General features: G+C 38.6%; 1 protein-coding gene across 5 annotated transcripts in view; it reads left to right on the forward strand.

The window, feature by feature from the left end:
* The window catches only part of grid2 (glutamate receptor, ionotropic, delta 2), a 464,217-nt gene that overhangs the window by 284,617 nt on the left and 159,326 nt on the right, over positions 1–20,274 (forward strand). For all 5 annotated transcript variants that reach the window (XR_006928288.1, XR_006928287.1, XM_046871162.1 and 2 more), the window contains one exon: positions 6,460–6,665. Coding sequence is in view for 3 of the 5 variants with exons in the window: in XM_046871162.1 (XP_046727118.1) it covers positions 6,460–6,665 (206 nt within the window). In the remaining 2 variants the exon portion in view is untranslated. The remainder of the gene's footprint in view (positions 1–6,459; positions 6,666–20,274) is intronic.

Below are 20,274 nucleotides of genomic sequence, written 5' to 3' on the forward strand. Positions count from 1 at the left end.
ATCTACCTAACTGTCCTTAGAGCAATATAGTTTTCTCTGGTGTACCTATTAGCCTATGTAAGTGGAGGAAACAGATGGATCTGTCTACGCTTTATGATGTTCCTGTGCCCTGAGAGTTAGCAGATTGATTTGTGGCAAACGTGTGGAAAAATCTTTCCATGCAGTTTAAAACAGTTTTTTTTTTTACTTTGTACTAAAATATCAAACTTCGCTTCCTTTTTGCAGTCCTAAAACATTATACTAGTTATACAAAAACTGTTTTCCATGTTCACGCTGTCTGCGCCACGTTTATCCGTTGCTGCCCAGCGCTGCGCTTTCCATAGCGCGGATCCGTGGATTCCCTACACGAACTGTCTCTGCTTTCACAAAACTTCATGGGCCGCACTCCCGGAGCGCACCACTGCATATTACTGCTTCGCTACAAGTATTGGTGGATTATCTCCTGAGTATTTTCAATAAACTTTGTTTGCGTTAACTTTGGCTTTCGCCTCCTTATCCGCATTACAGGTCATCTCGATCCGCATGACCAATCAAACAAATCGCGGCAACGCTGTTGTGTAAAAATACCTCCAAAAACACGTGCATGCACATTCCCATTTAATTACGCACATCATGTACATAAAGACATTTTAAGCACGTTAATATATTGCCGCAATATTTGTTTTCGTTTATCTCGATCATCGGTTATCTCTACGCTTTTTGGCGTCCCCTAGGCCCTCGACATATCCGGGTTCCACTGTATATATATATATATATATATATATATATATATATATATATATATATATATATATATATATATATATATATATGCATCATCAACTAAGCATCCAAATTAAACTTTTTCCATTTAGATGAAAACTTCATCAGATCATCAAAGAGCACTTAAATCAAACTTTAGGGGTCACTGCAAGAAGAAAGGCAGTATTCCACAATGCCTCAAATGGCATGAAAACTAAGGGCCCACTGGCATGCTGCAGGCTCCATGTCTTGTCCTGCCATGTTTGTCATGTCACATGACCACAATCTGGTTTCTCTCCCCCGACCAGTCAAGCATGTTTCTGATGCTTTCAGCCTTAGGAGATCATGCAACCTTCAGCTTGTCATTACACACCAATTACGTCCAAAAAGGGGTTGCATATTCTTTTTTCCATCAGAATACTATATAATAAAATGTAACATATATAAACATATAAACATACATGAAAACACTTCTCCTGCATATACTGAGTGGCATATATTAGTGTCTGCTTAAAGACACATACAGTACACATATCTTCTTCTTCTTCTTCCTCTTTCGGCTTCTCCCATTAGTGGTCACCACAGCAGATCATCCGTCTTTATACGCCTGTCCTTTACATCTGCCTCTTTCAAACCAACTACCTGCATGTCTTCCCACTCCACATACATGAGCCTCCTCTTTGGCCTTCCTCTTTTCTTCCTACATGGAAGCTCCATTCTCAGCATTCTTCTACAGATATACCCCATGTACCGCCTCTGCACATGTCCAAACCATCTCAATCGCGCCTCCCTCACCTTGTTCCCAAAACATCCTACATGCATGGTGCCTTCATAAACTCATTTTTTACATACCGTATTTTCTGGATTATAAGCCACTACTTTTTTCCCACATTTCGAACCTCACGGCTTAAACAATGAACTGACTAATTTATGTTTTTTTTTCCGGGTTTTTTTCCGGTTTCACAAGCTTCATGCCGGCAAAAAACTGAGCATTAGAACATTAGACCAATGAAATTGGCGAACGGGTTAAGGTGAACCAATGAAACTCTTTATATTAAATCACGCTCCCACTGAATCGGGCTGCAACACATCATAAAATAGATGAGGTTCCTTTGACATTTAACCTGCCTCTCAATCAGACTGTCAACAGAAAAGGTGAATCATTCGTCACGCTGAAAACAACCGGGCATAAAAAAACACACTTCACCTGTGTTCTGAGCTGCACGGCATCGGGAGAAAAGCTTCCACCGATTGTGATTTTTTGCTGAGGCAAAAGCCTTACCCACTGTCACAATGTCGGGGTCTTAAGAGACGATGCAACCCCTGGGGAGAGATAGCTGGCCAGCATCTCTTCAACCTGGGGCATTGACCCATAGCCAAGTTCTTACAGTCCCATCACATTGGAGTACATCGGTGCATTGAAAAAAATGCTCATCGGCCAGCCAAGACAGATATAGATCCATTAGCTCCTCGACCTCCGACTCGCAACGCACCCCTCAGAGAAGAGAAAGATCGGCAGAGCTTAATGCTCTTGTTGCATGGGGAAGAAACTGCCAAACGACTTGCTTTCAAAGCATGCAAACAAGTTCTGGACCTGGCAGAAGAGGCATGAAAAAGGTGCAAGCCCGTCTCGAAGCCCTCTGCGAGGTCTATTTGCGAGCCCCAGGAACTAGCGCGCTGCTCTGCCTCAGTGAGAACAGTCCCAGAACTGCGAGGAGCGGGGGCACCCTCCTCGAAGAGTGCCCACCAGGAGCGAAGTGTCTGCATGGACATGTGAGCACAATGTGCACAGTCGGCTCCCTTGAAAACCTTAATATTTTGGAAAAACAATTGACAAACAATTTGTATACACAGAAATATAACCTTCATGAACAAACAAAAGCTAGTGCCAGCTTCACTACAAGCTCTTTTTATAGCGTCCTGGTTGTGACGTCACCCCACCAGTGACGCTGTGTTTTCCATTGGACAGATTACACACGTGATTCAGAGCATAGACAATGCAGAAGTGTTCCCAAAGCATTGTTGACGCAGCTCAAGTTCCTGAAAGGGAGCTGCTCTATAAAGTAAAGTAGTAATGTTGCAAAACAAAAAAATATATATTTTTTTCATACATAGACCTATCTACAGGAGTGAAATCAAGCTACAAGCTAAAGTTGTATAGTAACACTGACTGAAATAGTATTTACTTCTCTTGAGGCTAAGAAAATGTGTATCTCTATTGTGTGCGGACAAATGTTAACTGCTAGTTTTTATAAAAATAATATATTGCATAATTATGTCACTTATTTTACTTGAGATGTCTGTTACTGAATGCCATTAGAAATGGCAAAACACTTAGGTTCTTAAACTACAAGATTAAATAGCTGCCTTATATATTTTTTGCCATACTGTAGATATCCAATAATCTATTTAGTGCATTATCTCAAGAGTTAGTGCTTAAAATTATTATCAAATGATATGAAAATGTCAGTGTAACCAGCACATACACATTAGATTTTGGAAATTTTTACTTGGGTCACATTAAACTCAAATTTTTATAAAGGTTTTAATAGCTTTTTTTCTCAAAGTTAATACAAAAATGTTGATTTTTGAAATTTTCCAGATTTAACATCCATCCATCCATCCATCCAACCATCCATCCATCCATCCATCGATCCATTAGATTTCAATAGGGCCAAAGTCACATCAAGGTTAATTGTCTAAAATATTTTTTTTGAACGCTTTCTTTTATGTTTGAAGAATATTTAAAGGTTAATTCAGTCATTCAAATTCATAGCAAGAACAGACTAGACATGTTGGAAGCTGAGGCATCACTGCATCCCTGTTGATGGTGATGATCACACTAGGCAACAGGTATTTTTGTTGCCTCACAGCTTTATGGTTCGATGTGCTTCAATCCTGAGTTTTGGCTCAGTATGGGTGTTCTTCCACCTTCTAAAAACATGAAATTCGGTGGATTGGATAAGATGTGTGTCCATGATGCTATTTCAAAAATGATTATTGATTACTTATTATATTAAATTACTCGATATTCTTCTGCTTGAAACATGTGCATAGCTGACTTCATTACGGTAGAACTATAGAGCAAAATATAGCAACTAAAACTTTTATCATTAACTGCTAAAAATATAAGCACTGTTAAATAGAGACTCAGAATTCAGTAAAACACAAATGTAAGTGAGGAACAATAGGCAATAAAAAACAAAGGTTTAAAGTTCACTACATTCCATCTCAATCCAAATTTTTCTATATAAAACAAATTCCAAAAAAGTCTGGATGCTGTGTAAAATGTAAATAAAGACAATGTAATGATTATCAAATCTTATAAACCCATATTTTATTCACATTGGAACATAGAATACATAATTAAAATATGATTATTTTGATGGATAAAATATGATGATTTTGATGGCTGTAATATATATCAAAAAAGGGGCCAAGTTTGCCAATGCATAATATTCTTATCTTCTATGTATGCCTGAGAATTGTGGAGACCAATTACTGAAGTTTTGGTGAATAAATGTTGTTCCATTTGTGCCTGATAGAGGATTTTTATCTGTTTAACAACCCTGGATGTTCTTTGTTGTATTTTTCATTTTATGATGCACCAAATGTTTTCAGTTGGTTTGAAATGCAGGCAAGCCAGTCCAGCACCCAGACTCTTCTTTTCCGAATACATGCTGCTGTAATAAATGCAGTATGCAGTTTTGCATTGACTTGCTGAAATATGCAAGGCCTCTGTAAAAGGCATTGCGTGGATGTTGCTGTAAAACGTGTATATACCTTTCAGCATTAAAAGAGCCTTTCCAGATGTACAAGCTGTTTATTTCATAGGTACTATATAGGTATAGGTCTTTGAACTGAATGCTAAAAACAAGCCAGAGTGTCCCTCTCCTCTTTAGTCTAGAGGACGAGTTTCACACTTTGATAAGTCTGACCACAGAACAGTTTTCCACTTTGTCTCAGTCCATTTCAAATAAGCTTTGTAGATGCTGGGATTTCTGGATCATGTGCTTCTTCTTTTCATCATAGAGCATTACCATGTATTTGTGGATGGCACAGTGAACAATTTCTTGTGGTGTTCCTTAACCCAAGCAGTAATTTTCATTACAGAATAATGCTTGTTTTTAATGCAGTTATTTTTGCTCTAGTCCTTTGTGCACAGAGATTTCTCAAAATTCTCATAATCTTTTGATGATATTATATACTGAGATATTCAAAGTCTTTGCAATTGTGTTGCGATTAGACACATTAGATGATTTTCACAGAATGGTGAAACTTCACAAATCTTTACTTCTGAGAGACTCTGTCTCTCAAAAATACAGCTGGAGATATTATCAAATAATAGTTGCAAAATTTTACTCCAGCTGTTTTTTTTTGTACTTTATTTCTTTTCCAGCTTTGTGTTGATGCTGTCACAACTTTTTTGAGACCTCTTGTAAAAAAAAAGCCACTACTCCACTTCTTAAAAGTGTACCTCTATTCCTATATTTACAAATGTTATAAATTTTTTATGTGTAAAATGTAAAAACTGTGATGAATTGACCCAAAACCCAGTAAGGTTGGTCTTATAATTCAGTATTTTAAGAAATGTTTTCATGTTTAAACAGCAAGCGCAAATACATTGTAGTAAAGAGAAATCCAGTGAATATTTTCAAGTATTATGTATTGTGAATTCAATGCCTCAGATTTATACATTTTATAGACTAATGTTTCTAGAAATAAATCCCAATATGCCGTTTGATCATCAGGAGATGGCACTAAAAGATGATAAACCTTTTAAATTTGATTGAACTCTGAGGTAAGCCAGGGGACAAAGGAAAACCATGGCTTCCCTGGTGCAAAGCAATTTCATCACTCATTATCTGTAGGCAGCTAAGGAATATTAATATTTATTCACTCTTTCCAGCTGAAAAGAGCTATCAAAAGCATGTGGCCCTGGACAATGCCTGGGGCGAATGCCTAGGTTTTGAATGACTAGTGTCCATCCCAAAAAATCTAACAGCCTAATTGTCAGACACACATTAATAAATGACAGTTTATATTCCCCTTGTCTGCGTTATTTGTGAATGAACAGTACTTTGAAGTTGATATTCTGAGAACCAGGAAGTTTTAAATGGCACCCCAAGAAACATTCCTGTTTTTTTTACCTCACCTTTTCATGCCCCAGTCCCATAATTCTGCCTGCATTAATTGTGCACTTGGCTTGCCTTCCTTTCTTCATGCTGGAATTGGTTTGATGTAGGACAGAGCTGACTTCACAGACGGTTGAGCATGCAGCCACATCGCTTTAACTGGAGGAGATTCATATTTTATTTACCCCAGGTCTGAAACAGTGCTCCAGTTCTGCCATTCCTTTCTTTCCTGTTCTGTCTCTCTCGCTCATGCGTCATTAACGTGAATGCTAATGTTCTCTTAACATGCTACAGCTTCAAGCCAAAGTTCCTGGCAGAAGAGATATGGTTGAAAACACACTAATGTCTGCACCCGCTGACTGAAGATGAAGATGATGTTGTTATTAAAATGAGACGTTATTTCCCCTTGCCTTCCCCTGCAGTTTCTGCAATCTCATAAATGGGGTCCTGTATGTTTGTGATACATTTATTTGTGCCGATTGTATATTCACTTTGCTACACATATTCCATTTCAGTAAAACGCTTGAAAGGCTCACATTGGGCATAAAATTTAACTGTAGCGACATCTTTTCTGCATGTCTAGATATACGAGGGATCCAAGACTTTCTGGACAAGTCGTCCCAGCAGGGAATGGACGTGTCCCTTCAGAAGGTGGAGTCGAACATCAACATGATGATCACCGGGATGTTCCGAACCATGAGGATGGAAGAGTTGCACCGCTACAGGGACACGCTTCGCCGAGCGGTTCTCTTTATGAGTCCTGCAAGTGCCAAGGCATTCATTACAGAGGTATGTCACACACACACACACACACACACACACACACACACACACACACACACACACACACACACACACACATTAATGTTTATATGAATTGGGGAATATTATTTCAGAATCTGCTGAACTCATGGGATTTTTACATACAAATGTCTGTAGTTTATACCAAATGGTGCATAAAAAAAAAAAAACATTTTTGAAAGAAACATCTTGTGAATAGAGAAGTCAAAAAACAAAGGCCAAAATCCTACTAAAGGCTTTAGTAACTCAGATAACAACTTTTACAGCCATCGTATTGTTAAAATGTGATTTTCATATTAAAATCAAATGAAAAAATTTATTTGTCACATACACATACATACAGAGTACGACATGCAATTAAATGCTTTTTACAACGGTCTGGCATGAGGGAATAGGATGGGGAGAAAAATCTTCATCTTCTTCTTCTTCTTTCGGCTTCTCCCATTAGGGTCACCACAGTGGATCATCTGTCTCTATACCCCCCTGTCCTCCACATCTGCCTTTTTCAACCCAACTACCTGCATGTCTTTCCTCACCACATCCATAAACCGCCTCCTTGGTCTTTTTTCCCTCTTTCCTGGTGGCTCTATCCTCAGCATTCTCCTACAGATATAACCCATGTCCCTCCTCTGAACATGTCCAAACCATCTCAATCACAACTCCCTCACCTTTTCTCCAAAACGTCCTACACGTCCTATCACAAATCACTCCTGCCACTCTTCTCCACCCACTCCACCCTGCCTGCACTCTTTTCTTCACTTCTCTAATACACTCTCCATTGCTTTGCACTGTTGACCCCAGGTACCTGAACTCCACCTTCTTCACCTCTTCTCCCTGCAACCATACCACTCCACTGCCCTCCCTCTCATTCACACACATGTACTCTGTCTTACTCCTACTGACTTTCATTCTCCTTCTCTCCAGCATGTACCTCCACCTCTCCAGGCTCTTCTCCACCTGCTCCCTACTCTCACCACAAATAACAATATTATCCGCAAACATCATAGTCCATGGAGACTCCTGTCTGACCTTGTCTTTTAACCGGTCCATCACCACTGCAAACAGGAAAGGGCTCAGAGCCGATCCTTGATGCAGTCCATCCTCCACCTTGAACCAGTCTGTCTTTCCTACTGCACACTTTATTGCTGTCATACTGTCCTCATACATGTCCTGCACCACCCTCACATACCTCTCTGACACACCTGATTTCCTCATACAGTACCACAACTCCTCTCTTGGCACCCTGCCGTACGCTTTCTCTAAATCCACAAACACACAATGCAACTCCTTCTGACCTTCCCTATACTTCTCCATCAACAATCTCAAAGCAAATAATGCATCTGTGGTGCTTTTCCTTGGCATAAAACCACAGCTCACATATGGTCACTTCTTCTCTTAGCCTGGCTTCCACTACTCTTTCCATAACTTCATGGTGTGACTGATCAACTTAATTCCCCTGTAGTTACTGCAGGTCTGCACATATCCCTTGTTCTTAAAGATCGGTACCAGCACACTCCCTCTCCATTCCTCAGGCATCCTCTCCTTCCAAAATCCTGTTAAACAATCTTGTTAAAAACTCCACTGCCATCTCACCTAAACATCTCCATGCTTCTACCGGTATGTCATTTGGCCCAACTGACTTTCCACTTTTCATCCTCTTAATCGCTGCTCTCACTTCCTCCTTACTAATTCTATCCACTTCCTGCTTTACCAACTCCACACCATCCAACCTTCTCTCTCTCTCATTTTCCTCGTTAATCAGCTGCTCAAAATACTCCCTCCATCTTCTCAGCACACTCTCCTCACTAGTCAACACATTTTAATCTCCATCCTTTATTGCTCTAACTTGCAGCCCATCCTTTTCAGCTCTGTCCCTCTGCCTGGCCAATCAGTACAAATCCTTTTCTCCTTCCTTAGTGTCCAACTTTTCATACAGCTCCTCATATGCCTTTGCCTTGGCTTTCGCCACATCCCTCTTTACCTGCTGCCGCATCTCCTTGTTCTCCTGCCTACTTTTCTCATCTCTCTGCCGATCCCAATTCTGTTTTTGCCAACCTCTTTCTCCTTATGCTTTCCTGCACTTTCTCATTCCACCACAATGTCTCTTTGTCTTCCTTTCTATTACCAGATGTCACACCAAGTACCTTTCTGTCTCCCTTATCACTTCTGCAGTAATTCCCTGAATCTCACACTACAGTCTTCTGCCTTCAGTTTCCACCATCGTATTCTTCTTTCAGTCTTCACTCTACTCCTCTGCTTCTTCTACACTGTCCCCTGCCAACAACTTACAGTCTCTAATCTCCTTCAGGTTGCATCTCCTACATAGAACATAGTCCACCTGTGTGCACCTTCCTCCACTATTATATGTTACCTATAATCCTCCTTCTTCTTAAAATAAGTGTTCACCACTGCCATTTTCATCCTTTTAGCAAAATCTACCATTATCTGGCCTTCCACATTCCTCTCCTTAAAGCCATACCTACTCATCACCTCCTCATCAACTCTGTTCCCTTCACCTACATGCCCTTTGAAATCCGCCCCAATCACTAATTGTTCATTCCTAGGTACACTTTCTACCACTTCATCCAACTCACTCCAGAATTTTCCTTCTCCTCTATCTCACAACCCACTTGTGGAGCATAAGCACTGATGACATCGCCTCTTCAACTTCCAGCTTCACGATCATCACCCTATCAGAAACTCTCTTCAGCTCCATTACACTTACTGTACTCTTCCTTCAAAATCACCCCTACACCATTTCTCTTTCCATCCACACCATTATAGAACAGTTTAAAGCCACCTCCAATGTTCCTGGTCCACTTGGTCTCCTGAACACACAACATATCTACCTTTCTCCTCTCTATCATTTCAGCTACCCCCCTCCGTTACGAGTCATAGTACCAACATTTAAAGTACCAACCCTAACATCCACTCTCCTACACTTCTCCTTTCCCTGCCGTCTCTGTAGACATCTTCCTACTCTCTTTCTCCTCCTTTGGCCAACAGTAGCCCAATTTCCACCAATAACCTGTTGGCTAATGATACCTGTGGCGGTCGTTGTTAACCCAGGCCTCGACCGATCCGGTATGAATTTCTCTTTCGTGATCCGCATATTTGATTTGCCGCATGTTTTACGCTGGATACCCTTCCTAACACAACCCTCCCCATTTATCCGGGCTTGGGAGCGGCGCTAAGAGTGCACTGGCTTGTGCAACCCTAATGGCTTGGTTAGGATGGGGACAAAACTAAACCAAGAAAAAAAAGAAGGCAAATAAATAAAGAGTATAAACTATTTAAAATATATAAAGATATTTATAAGAAAACATTTTTTTATATGCAAGGATGCTTATGACAGTAAACAGTAAAACAGTAAAAATGTAAGGTGGTTTATGCGATTGTCCTTAAAGTGACCGTGTGTGGTAAGGTGTGGTATAAGGTGCACTGTGCTGTGCAAGTCCAGAGTTAAAGTGACAGTCCAGAGATTAAAGTGATTAAAGTGACTTAGATGTCCTGCAGGTTAGGGAGCTCAGTGTGGATGGTACGTTCAGCTGAACGCACCACCCTCTGGAGAGCTCACCTGTCCTGCATAGTGCTGTTCCCGAACCAGGAAGTAATGCTACCCATCAAACGCTCTCAATAGTGCAAAATCTTTAGCACCTGAGAGGGTAGTTTAAAGTGCCTTTAAGTGTCTCAGATGGTACAAACGCTGCCGGGCCTTCTTCACCAGGGTGTTGGTGTGACAGGACCAAGACAGGTCCTGTGTGATGTAAACACCTAAGTACCGGAAACTGTCCACTCTCCCCACTGGGGTCCCGTTGATGTTTATCGGTTGGTATGACCGATCCTGCTTCGTCCACTATCAACTCTTTAGTATTGCTAACGTTCAGGAAAAGGTTGTTCTCCTGGCACCATCTCTCCAGGTTTTTAACCTCCTGTAGGTGGGCCACTACACACACCACAACAGTGTCGTCAGCAAACTTGATGATGGTGGTGGAGTTGGAAGTGGCCACACAGTCATATGTGTACAGTGAGTACAGCAGGGGGCTCAGAACAACCCTGGGGAGCTTCAGTTCTGAGGGTGAGGGTGGATGAGGTGTGTTTTCCCACCCTTACGGCTTGTGGTCTGTCTGCCAGGAAGTTAGAGATCCATTGACACAGTGGCAGGCTGAGTCCCAGGACCTCCAACTTAGAGGTGAGCGTGGAGGGAATTATGGTGTTAAACGCTGAACTGTAGTCCACAAACAGCATTTTTGTATAATTCTCTTTTCTGTAGTTCAGGTGGCTCATCGTTGTTTGAAGGAGATGATCAGTGGCATCTTCACTAGAACTGTTCGGGTGGTACGCGAACTGTAGAGGGTCCAGTGTGTCTGGTAGTGATGCAGTGATGAAGTCTCTGAGCAGTCTCTCAAAGCACTTCATCACTACTGAGGTCAAGGCTACAGGGCGGTAGTCGTTGAGGCAGGTGGGCTGGGGCTCCTTAAGGGACAAGAACAATGGTGGACTGTTTGATGCATGAGGGGACAACAGACTGTTCCAGTGAGAGGTTGAATATCTCAGTGAACACCGGTGCTAGCTGGTCAGTGTTGTCTGAATATGATATTTAAATATATTTGAATATGAATATTTCAAATTTGAACCTGGTTCAATTCTTGTCAGCTAAGAGCAGTATTCCCCTATATTGAGTAAAGGCTCAAACTGAAAAAAAAAGTGTACTATAGGTGATGTTTTTCTAAAAAACTATTCAGTTTTGGTCAATCTGTGCCTAGCATAGTCTAACACCATATTTTTCTTCATACTAATTATGCAAAGAGTTGCATTGAAATATATACCCATGTTTTAATTTTCACTTTAATTTTTACTTGTGCCACACTGTGTTCTAAATGAAAGCCTTGACAGAAAAGGAAAAATGTTTCTGAGTTCATTTCTTTTCTCCATTGTGTAACATAACAAAGAAGGGAAAAAAATAGAAAATAGTGCACCTGAAAGAAATAAGGATATAACTGAATAATGATTATAATAACTCAAGGAGCAGCTACTTTTTCTTTGTTTTTTTTTTCTTAACTTACAATTTGCATCCTTCCAATTTTCATTACAAAGTTTTATCTCAGGTCGAACTACAGGAATGGGTAAAAAAATACATTTTAAGGGAAGAGTTAACTAGGGCAAACCAGCAGGTAGTATTGATGAGTCTTGGAGTTCAGAGTTGGATTTTGAGCACCAGAGACTGGTTATGAAAAGTTTTTCATTGTGCGTTTGGCTTTCCTGCTGTTTTTTTTGCAGGTCTGTTACATGAAATACCACGAAATGATTGTGCGTGCATTTGTTTATGTGTGGTTGTGTGCATGCTTGGTGCTATGTAATGAACTGGCACATTCAGTCTAGAGTTTCTGAATAATGGTTTTAAATTCAATGCAGCCCTGACCAAGATAAAAACAAGAATGAATGAATCAGTTAGTGTTAAGTCCAGAATTGTATTAAAATTATTATTCGTTATATTCATTTATGTCTAGTGTATTCATGAAAATCTATCTATCTATGATTGGCTGTCTTGATGCTGGTGCTTCTACAGGTAGTGCATGTCCTTCTGTGCATACCAACTGTATGTATCTGCTATTGTGGGCTCCCTCTGACTCCACCTTTTGCATTAGCAGCCTGGTCCTCAACTTCGATATGTATAATCATGTTTAACAAAGCAGCAGCAGATCTAGTCAAACCGCCAAGACCAAACCTACCTACAATATTCCTTGCTAACTACGTTTCAAGAATTGTCACAGCTGAACTGAATTAAGGTTAAAATTTTGTTAAATGGGTTTAACCATGGTAAGGCATTCATGTTGTAGGGGTAGAATTCACATTATTTGAATGCTTGAATTAGATTTTAATAATAATAATACAATTAATAATAATAATAATAATAATAATAATAATGAAAGAGTACATAAGTAAAGAAATTCTTTCCCTTTGCTTTTTTTGCTAGGCACAGAAATAACAAATACTTTCTACTGTCATTCACCATTACAGCCATCACATCAGCAATGAAAAGTAATCAAAATCCATTCAAGCTGCCCCACAGTATAGCAGAAAACATACAAAGATGGATCGGACTCCCACTGCTTGCAGTAATGACTGTGGCCTCAGGTGTCTCTGAAATGAATGAGAGTGTTGGCTTCAGGAATCTCATGTGTCAGACCTGCATTCTTCCCTATGTTTATGAAAGGTTAAAACAAGCATCTTTTGTTTTTTTTCCTAAATGCTTTAGCGTGTAGAGAAAGAATGCTCCATGATGATGTATTATGCCTTTTGCAAACCGTTTGTTGCCCTAAGCTTTCTGTTCCTGCACTCTAAGGGTTTATGAGGAATCCATGTTGTTCTGTTTATAAACAATGCATTACGCACAAAAAGCATGATGGATGGCAGAGTGACATTTGCAGCCTTGTTGTTGCCCCTTCACTGCGCACAGTGGATATAGTCAGGGCTCCGTTGCCACAGCGGGGAAAGCTATTAAACATCTGTTAGCTAAGTGAGCTAGCATGCATTCGTTTCTCAGGCTGTGTGCATTCAAATTTAGGCCCTTTTAGTCTAAATAGGCATATTCACATAAAATTTGGTCTCTGTGCCAGTTTTGGCTTTTTTAAGCACTGTCTGCTTAGTGATGTTGATTTTATAGGTAATGAGGGACATTCCCATTAAAGCTCCTGTCAGGATGGGTTGGAGTCTTTCCAAAGCTAGCCAAGATTATGCTCGGATATAATATACACTGTGGCAAAGGTTTATAATCTATGTTTGTTCATATTGGGATTTGACATACTGTTATTCAATGCCAAAATATGATTATTATTCAAAAATCCGTTTGTGTTTGTCATTTTATAGTATAGCCTGTGCAGTACATTAGAAGTTATTTTCAGGCAGCATTTGCACTTTTATCTTGCAAATCTGCTGCCCAAACCATTTTGATGACAAGGAGAATTGAGCCATGATTGCAGACTGCATTTTGCAACTATTCAATGTTGTTTTGTGACAATATTCTTTTTCTGCTTGTTTGTTGTTGTTGTTTTGCTTTGTTTATATAATTGTCAAATATAATTCCACATTTGCTATATACCAAGAATTATTGTGCACCTGTGTAATGATATGTTTTGATCAAAAATATATCTGGCACATGGAATAGAAAATATTTATTTGCTTATTTTTTTCTACAATCACAATACTCCTTTGGAAAGACTAAAGCACATCTATTCAGCAGGGAGTTATGACACTAGTTAGCAATATTTCCTGGAATGTGGCCAGCAGTGAAAACAAGACACTACACTTTTTGTTTTAATAGCATATCCGTGTAGCATGTCAGAGGATCTTGCTTATATGTGCAATTAAGTTATCACACATTTTAGGCCAGTCATTAAGAAGGTCAGAGACTCAGTTGAAAGACAGCAAACATGATGGACATTGGAGGAAGGGGTGCTGTCAGTCAAGGATGTGGTGTGACAGTAAAGGAGGTAGATCTGGGCCTAAAAGCCATCACTCCATTTGAAGTATCTTTGTCCGGAGAGGCAAGGACACATACCCATCCTGTCTGTACTGACTAACTGATAGACGTGGAAATCAGAATACAGAAATAATACACTATTGAACAGAAAATTGTTTAGAGATTATTTACAATTTTCCACACTGCCATCAGTTACTTAAAAGTCTGTCCTAAAACGCAGTATTTAATTTGGAGAGTTATTAATTATCTTTACAGTTTGGACACTGGACCTCTTTGAATTTTTAAAGGCTCACTTAAAAAGATGAATGGCGCCTGTAATTTTCATCATAGGTACACTTCAACTATGAGAGACAAAATGAGAAAAAGAAAATCCAGAAAATCACATTGTCTGATTTTTAAATAATTTATTTGCAAATTATGGTGAAAAATAAGTATTTGGTCAATAACAAAAGTTCATCTCAATACCCTGTGTTGGCAATGACAGAGATCAAACGTTTTCTGTACGTCTCCACAAGGTTCAGAACTCCCTCCAAAGATTTTTTATGGGGTTGAGATCTGGAGACTAGCTAGGCCACTCCAGGACCTTGAAATGCTTCTTATGAAGCCACTCCTTCGTTGCCCGGCGGTGTGTTTGGGATCATTGCCATGCAGAAAGACCCAGCCACATTTTATCTTCAATGCCCTTGCTGATGGAAGGAGGTTTTCACTCAAAATACATGGCCCCATTCATTCTTTCCTTTACATGGATCAGGCATCCTGGTCACTTTGCAGAAAACCAGCCCCAAAGCATGATGTTTCCACCTCCATGCTTCACAGTAGGTATGGTGTTCTTTGGATGCAACTCAGCATTTTTTCTCCACCATACACGACAAGTTAAGTTTTTACCAAAAAAGTTATATTTTGGTTTCATCTGACCATATGACAATATCCCAATCCTCCTCTGGATCATCTAAATGCTCTCTAGCAGACTTCAGACAGGCCCGGACATGTACTGTTTTTTATACTGATAACGAGTTCAAACAGGTGCCATTAATACAGGTAACAAGTGGAGGACAGAGGAGCTTCTTAAAGAAGAAGTTACAGGTCTGTGAGAGCCAGAAATCTTGCTTTTTGTAGGTGACCAAATACTTATTTTCCACCATAAATTGCAAATAAATTCTTTAAAAATCAGACAATGTGATTTTCAGTATTTTATTTCTCATTTTGTCTCTCATAGTTGAAGTGTAACTATGATGAAAATTACAGGCCTCTCTCATCTTTATAAGTGGGAGAACTTGCACAATTGGTGGCTGACTAAATACTTTTTGCCCACTATATATATATATATATATATATATATATATATATATATATATATATATATATATATATATATATATATAATATTATATTATATTATATTATATTATATTATATTATATTATATATCAATTGTTTTTGATAATAGAGTAATTTGGACATTTGTTTTCTTCAATTAATCTGATAATTATGAATTGGTTTTTTATTACATGTTTTGCTTATTTTACTATATAAACCCTAATCTAAGGTATTTATGTATAAATGTGTACTTAAAAAAATGCAAAGACCACATGTTGAGTTTAACTATATTTAATTTAGACATCGTAAAGCTTATAGTGGATGCTTGTTGAGGAGTGCAGGGGGGATTTCTCCTTTGAACAAATGAACTCATGTTGGGTTGTTTTATCTGTAAAAAAAAACAGGATTTGAGTATGCAAGGTGAGGCAATTTGTGTAAAACAACATATGTATTGTTTTTAAAGATAATTGTAGATAGCAAGTTAGCAAAACCATGCTTCAAAATAATCAATATATAATATAATACAACATTGTTTTGACAATTTTTGTTAAAAGTAAAAAAAATCAGTCATTTTGTTTATTTGTGAAAATATAGCATTTAGAATATATAATAAATTTACTTTTTAATAATAATAATAATTTAATAATTTAATAATTTATAATAATAAAATTATATATGCATTAATTTTATTATTATACAAAGGTAAATTAATTATATATTCTAAATGCTGTTAAAGTTACTGTTGTAGACAAATGCTATAAAAAGAGAATGAAACGGAGAAATGCAGCAACCAACAGGCCTGATTAAAAAAATAAAAATATGCATTGGTGTACAAATGCATGTGTAGTTTTCAAGAAATACTTATGCATTTGTACACCAATTCATATTTATTTATTTTTTTTAATCAGTTCAGTTTTTTTTTTTTTAAACAGTTGTTACGCTTTTTCATAAACCATTTATATGTTCTATGAAAAAGCTTAACTGTTTTGAACTGTTTTAGCTGACCTTTCTGCACAATGTCTACCTTTTCATTAAAAGTTCTTCTAGTAAATGTCAAATTATATCTGTGACCAAATCAATTTCTTTCCTCATTCAGCTATAGTGTATTGAAAAAACACCTATTTAATCCATTTAAATATATTTAAACTTGTGCAATTTGCTACAGATGTGGTCTGCAAGCTTTGACTAGTGAACTTTCTTACAATCCAATCAAACAATCAAAGGACCTGAAAATGCCGACGTGATTGGTTGCCTTCTAGTTTGCCTCAGAGTTGCCAGATCGCTATCTGATTGGTTTAAGCAACAGCTTTTAGAAGGATGGAGTTTATATCAAAAGAGCTCACCAGTGCTGATCCTGCAGGTCTTACAGCAAATAGATACCTTTGACCTGATTCAATAGAAATTCTGAAAATAGAAGAGAATTTACTTGTTGGTCCCCCTTTTGCTGCCAAAACAGTACTGGCCTGTCGATCATTAACAGCCTTAACTTTTTTAGCTATTTGAGTTACTGTAGTTTGTCTGATGAATCGGACCACACGGGGCAACCTTTGCTCCCCACGTGCATCAAAGAGCCTTGGCCGCAAATATCACCATATATCCCTGTCGCCGATCAGCACTGTTCCTTTCTTAGACCACCTTTGATAGATACTGACCACCACTGATAGGACTAAAATCCAATGATCTTTATCAGTTGTATCATATCTATTTCATGTTTAGTTTGCATTCAATATTATTATGCATTGTAAATGCATTCTGAGTTGCTTTTCTGCTCACTACTTTTGTGAAGTATGTTTATGTGAGTTTTTGCACCCTTATTGTTAACTAAAAACTAAAAGTGGTAAATCAGATCTCGGGGGAGGGCTATGTTTGCAGCCTGGGAAGTGTAATGTGCTGAGCAGGTATGACAACATATTAGTATAAAAACCATCATTCTCTCAGCCACTTCAGTAAGGGAACAAATTGATGGCCTGTGTATGATTCAGCTCTCGCACCACTTCACACTGCTAGTCACTTCAGCTCAAGGTTACCATGCTGAAAGATAAACCTGTCTGTACACATATGAATGCACTGCAGGAAGCAAGAGAAAGTCATGCCCAGGCAGTCATCATTACCACCATTCAGTCTTAGATTGTAAGAATCTGACAAACACAGCCAACTGCCTTCAAGACCTCTCTTTGGAAAAGATGAGCACAAATGCCATAGTCCAAGTTGATGTTCTAATCAATAATGATAAAAGTGAGAAATGTGGTACAAATAATTCTAATAAACTAGATTTCTTAAAAACTGCTACATTTGCATGGAAATTGTGACCACAGAACTCCTTATGATTTGCCAAATAGTCTGTATTTAGATTTCATACATAATCTTTTTTTGAAAAAAAACTAGAACTAATTAAATAGAAATAACTTTTAAATGCATTATTTGAAATGGAGAGTAGGAGATGATGTCTCCTTTACTACACATTAACAATGTTGTTTTGCTCAGAACCTTTTGTGACTAGTTAATGCTGTTGGGAGAATACCAGAGCTCTTGCCTGAGTGAAAAGCTTTTTTTGCATAGAGAAGAGACGTTTTTTAAAAAAATATAAAAAAAGTTCGTATGACTTTTTCTAACACATTAACTCCCCCATCTGTTCTCTATTTAACTATTTTACCCTGAACAGGTCTTTCCTCTGTATTCTGAATATTTTTTCCTTTCTTGTAATGTGCACATGTAAGGGGAAATACACTAGACACCAGTGCATTAAGTTCATTAAGTCTTAATCATAGTCATAAAGCATGACAGTGATCAAATTCATTGAAATGTTTTAATTCACCATGTATCTCTCAGGTGCCATTAACATTATTTACTGCATTAATTAAAAATAAACAAACCATGATCTTCAGCATTAATAACCCGAGTAATTTAAAGAAAATAAGTTAATTCTTATATCAGTTGTCATTTGCACTGAATATTTATGATCAAAAGTATATTATACACTGCCAAATTACAGTGATCACCATAACATTATATATTCAAAGTATAATCAGAATCCTTTTACATTCTTTATTACAAATGTTCAATATAAGGAACATATTAGCACCAATAACACATTATTTGCTTTGAGAATGTTGATGGAAAAGTATAGAGAAGCTCAGAAGGAGTTACATATTGGGTTTGTGGATTTAGAGAAAGCCTACGATAGGGTGCTGAGAGGAGTTGTGGTATTGTATGAGGAAATCTGGTGTGTCAGAGAAGTATGTGAGGGTGGTGCAGGACATGTATTAGGATAGTGTGACAGCAGTGAAGTGTGCAGTAGAAACGACAGACTGGTTTAAGGTGGAGGATAGACTGCATCAAGGATTGGCTCTGAGCCCTTTCTTGTTTGCAGTGGTGATTGACAGGTTAATGAACGAGGTCAGACAGGAGTATGATGTTTGCGGATGATATTGTTACTTGTGGTGAGAGTAGTGAGCAGATTGAGAAAACCTGGAGAGCTGGAGGTACATGCTGGAGAGAAGGGGAATGAAAGCCAGTAGGAGTAAGACTGAGAACGTGTGTGAATGAGAGGGAGGGCAGTGGAGTGGTGCGGTTGCAGGGTGAAGAGGTGAAGAAGGTGGAGGAGTTCAGGTACCTGGGGTCAATAGTGCAAAGTAATGGAGAGTGTGTTAGAAGTAAAGAAAAGTGTTCAGGCAGGGTGGAGTGGGTGGAGAAGAGTGACAGGAGTGATTTGTGATAGAAGGATATCTGCAAGAGTGAAAGGGAAAGTTTAAAGGAATGTGGTGAGACCTGCGATGTTGTATGGTTTAGAGACAGTGGCATTTAGTAAAAGACAGGAGGCGGAGCTGGAGGTAGCAGAGCTGAAGATGTTGAGATTTTCAGTGACGAGGATGGACAGGATTAGAAATAAATTTATTAGAGGGACAGCACATGCAGGACATTTTGGAGACAATGTGAGGAAGCAAGATTGAGATAGTTTGGACATGTGCAGAGGAGGGACATGGTTTATATCGGTGGGAGAATGCTGAGGATGAAGCAAACAGGAAGCAGGTATAGAGGAAGGCCAAGCAGGAGGTTTATGGATGTGGTGAGGGAAGACATGCAGGTAGTTGGTGCGAAAGAAGCAGATGTCGAGGACAAGGGGGTATGGAGACGGATGATCCGCTGTGGCGACCTCTAATGGGAGAAGCCAGAAAAAGAGGAAGAAGAAGAAGAAGAAGGAGATTGTACATTCATGTCAGATGCACTTACTGCATCAAAGTTTTTGTTTGTTTGTTTGTTTTTTAGTTCAACCTAACTAAAAAAGAAAAGTAACTTTGTAGGTGTGCAAAGACACTTTAAAAAACTTCAGAAGTTAAATCATTAAGTTGGATCTAAATACAAGTCAGTTCAATTCTGACGTTATATCTTAAAACTGACACTTGTTAGGATAATATGCCTGAACAACAGCAAAGCTGAGCACAGGAGAGTTAAAATTATTTACAACCCTAGGCACTGCCATTGCACCTTCAATAGCTCATCTTCAAGTATTTATTACTTTTTTCAATTTCTTTCTGCCAGCTATTTTAACATCTCAATCAGATAATCCTTATATTGTGTTTAATTCCATTCCATAACATGCATAGCTGGTTTACCTAGATCTGTAGAGATGATGCATCATTGTGGGAGTCTCAACAGATGTCCGGTGGGAGGACATAAAGCTGTCGGCCATCAGTACAAAGTGTTTAATCTAACAAGCGTTAGATTTATAGAGTATATATATGTGTCTGTTTACTATTTCTGTATTCATGTTCTGTATTTTCCCCCCAACACATTATG

The sequence above is a fragment of the Silurus meridionalis genome, chromosome 17 (genome assembly GCF_014805685.1).
Source record: "Silurus meridionalis isolate SWU-2019-XX chromosome 17, ASM1480568v1, whole genome shotgun sequence".
Lineage (NCBI taxonomy): Eukaryota > Metazoa > Chordata > Actinopteri > Siluriformes > Siluridae > Silurus > Silurus meridionalis.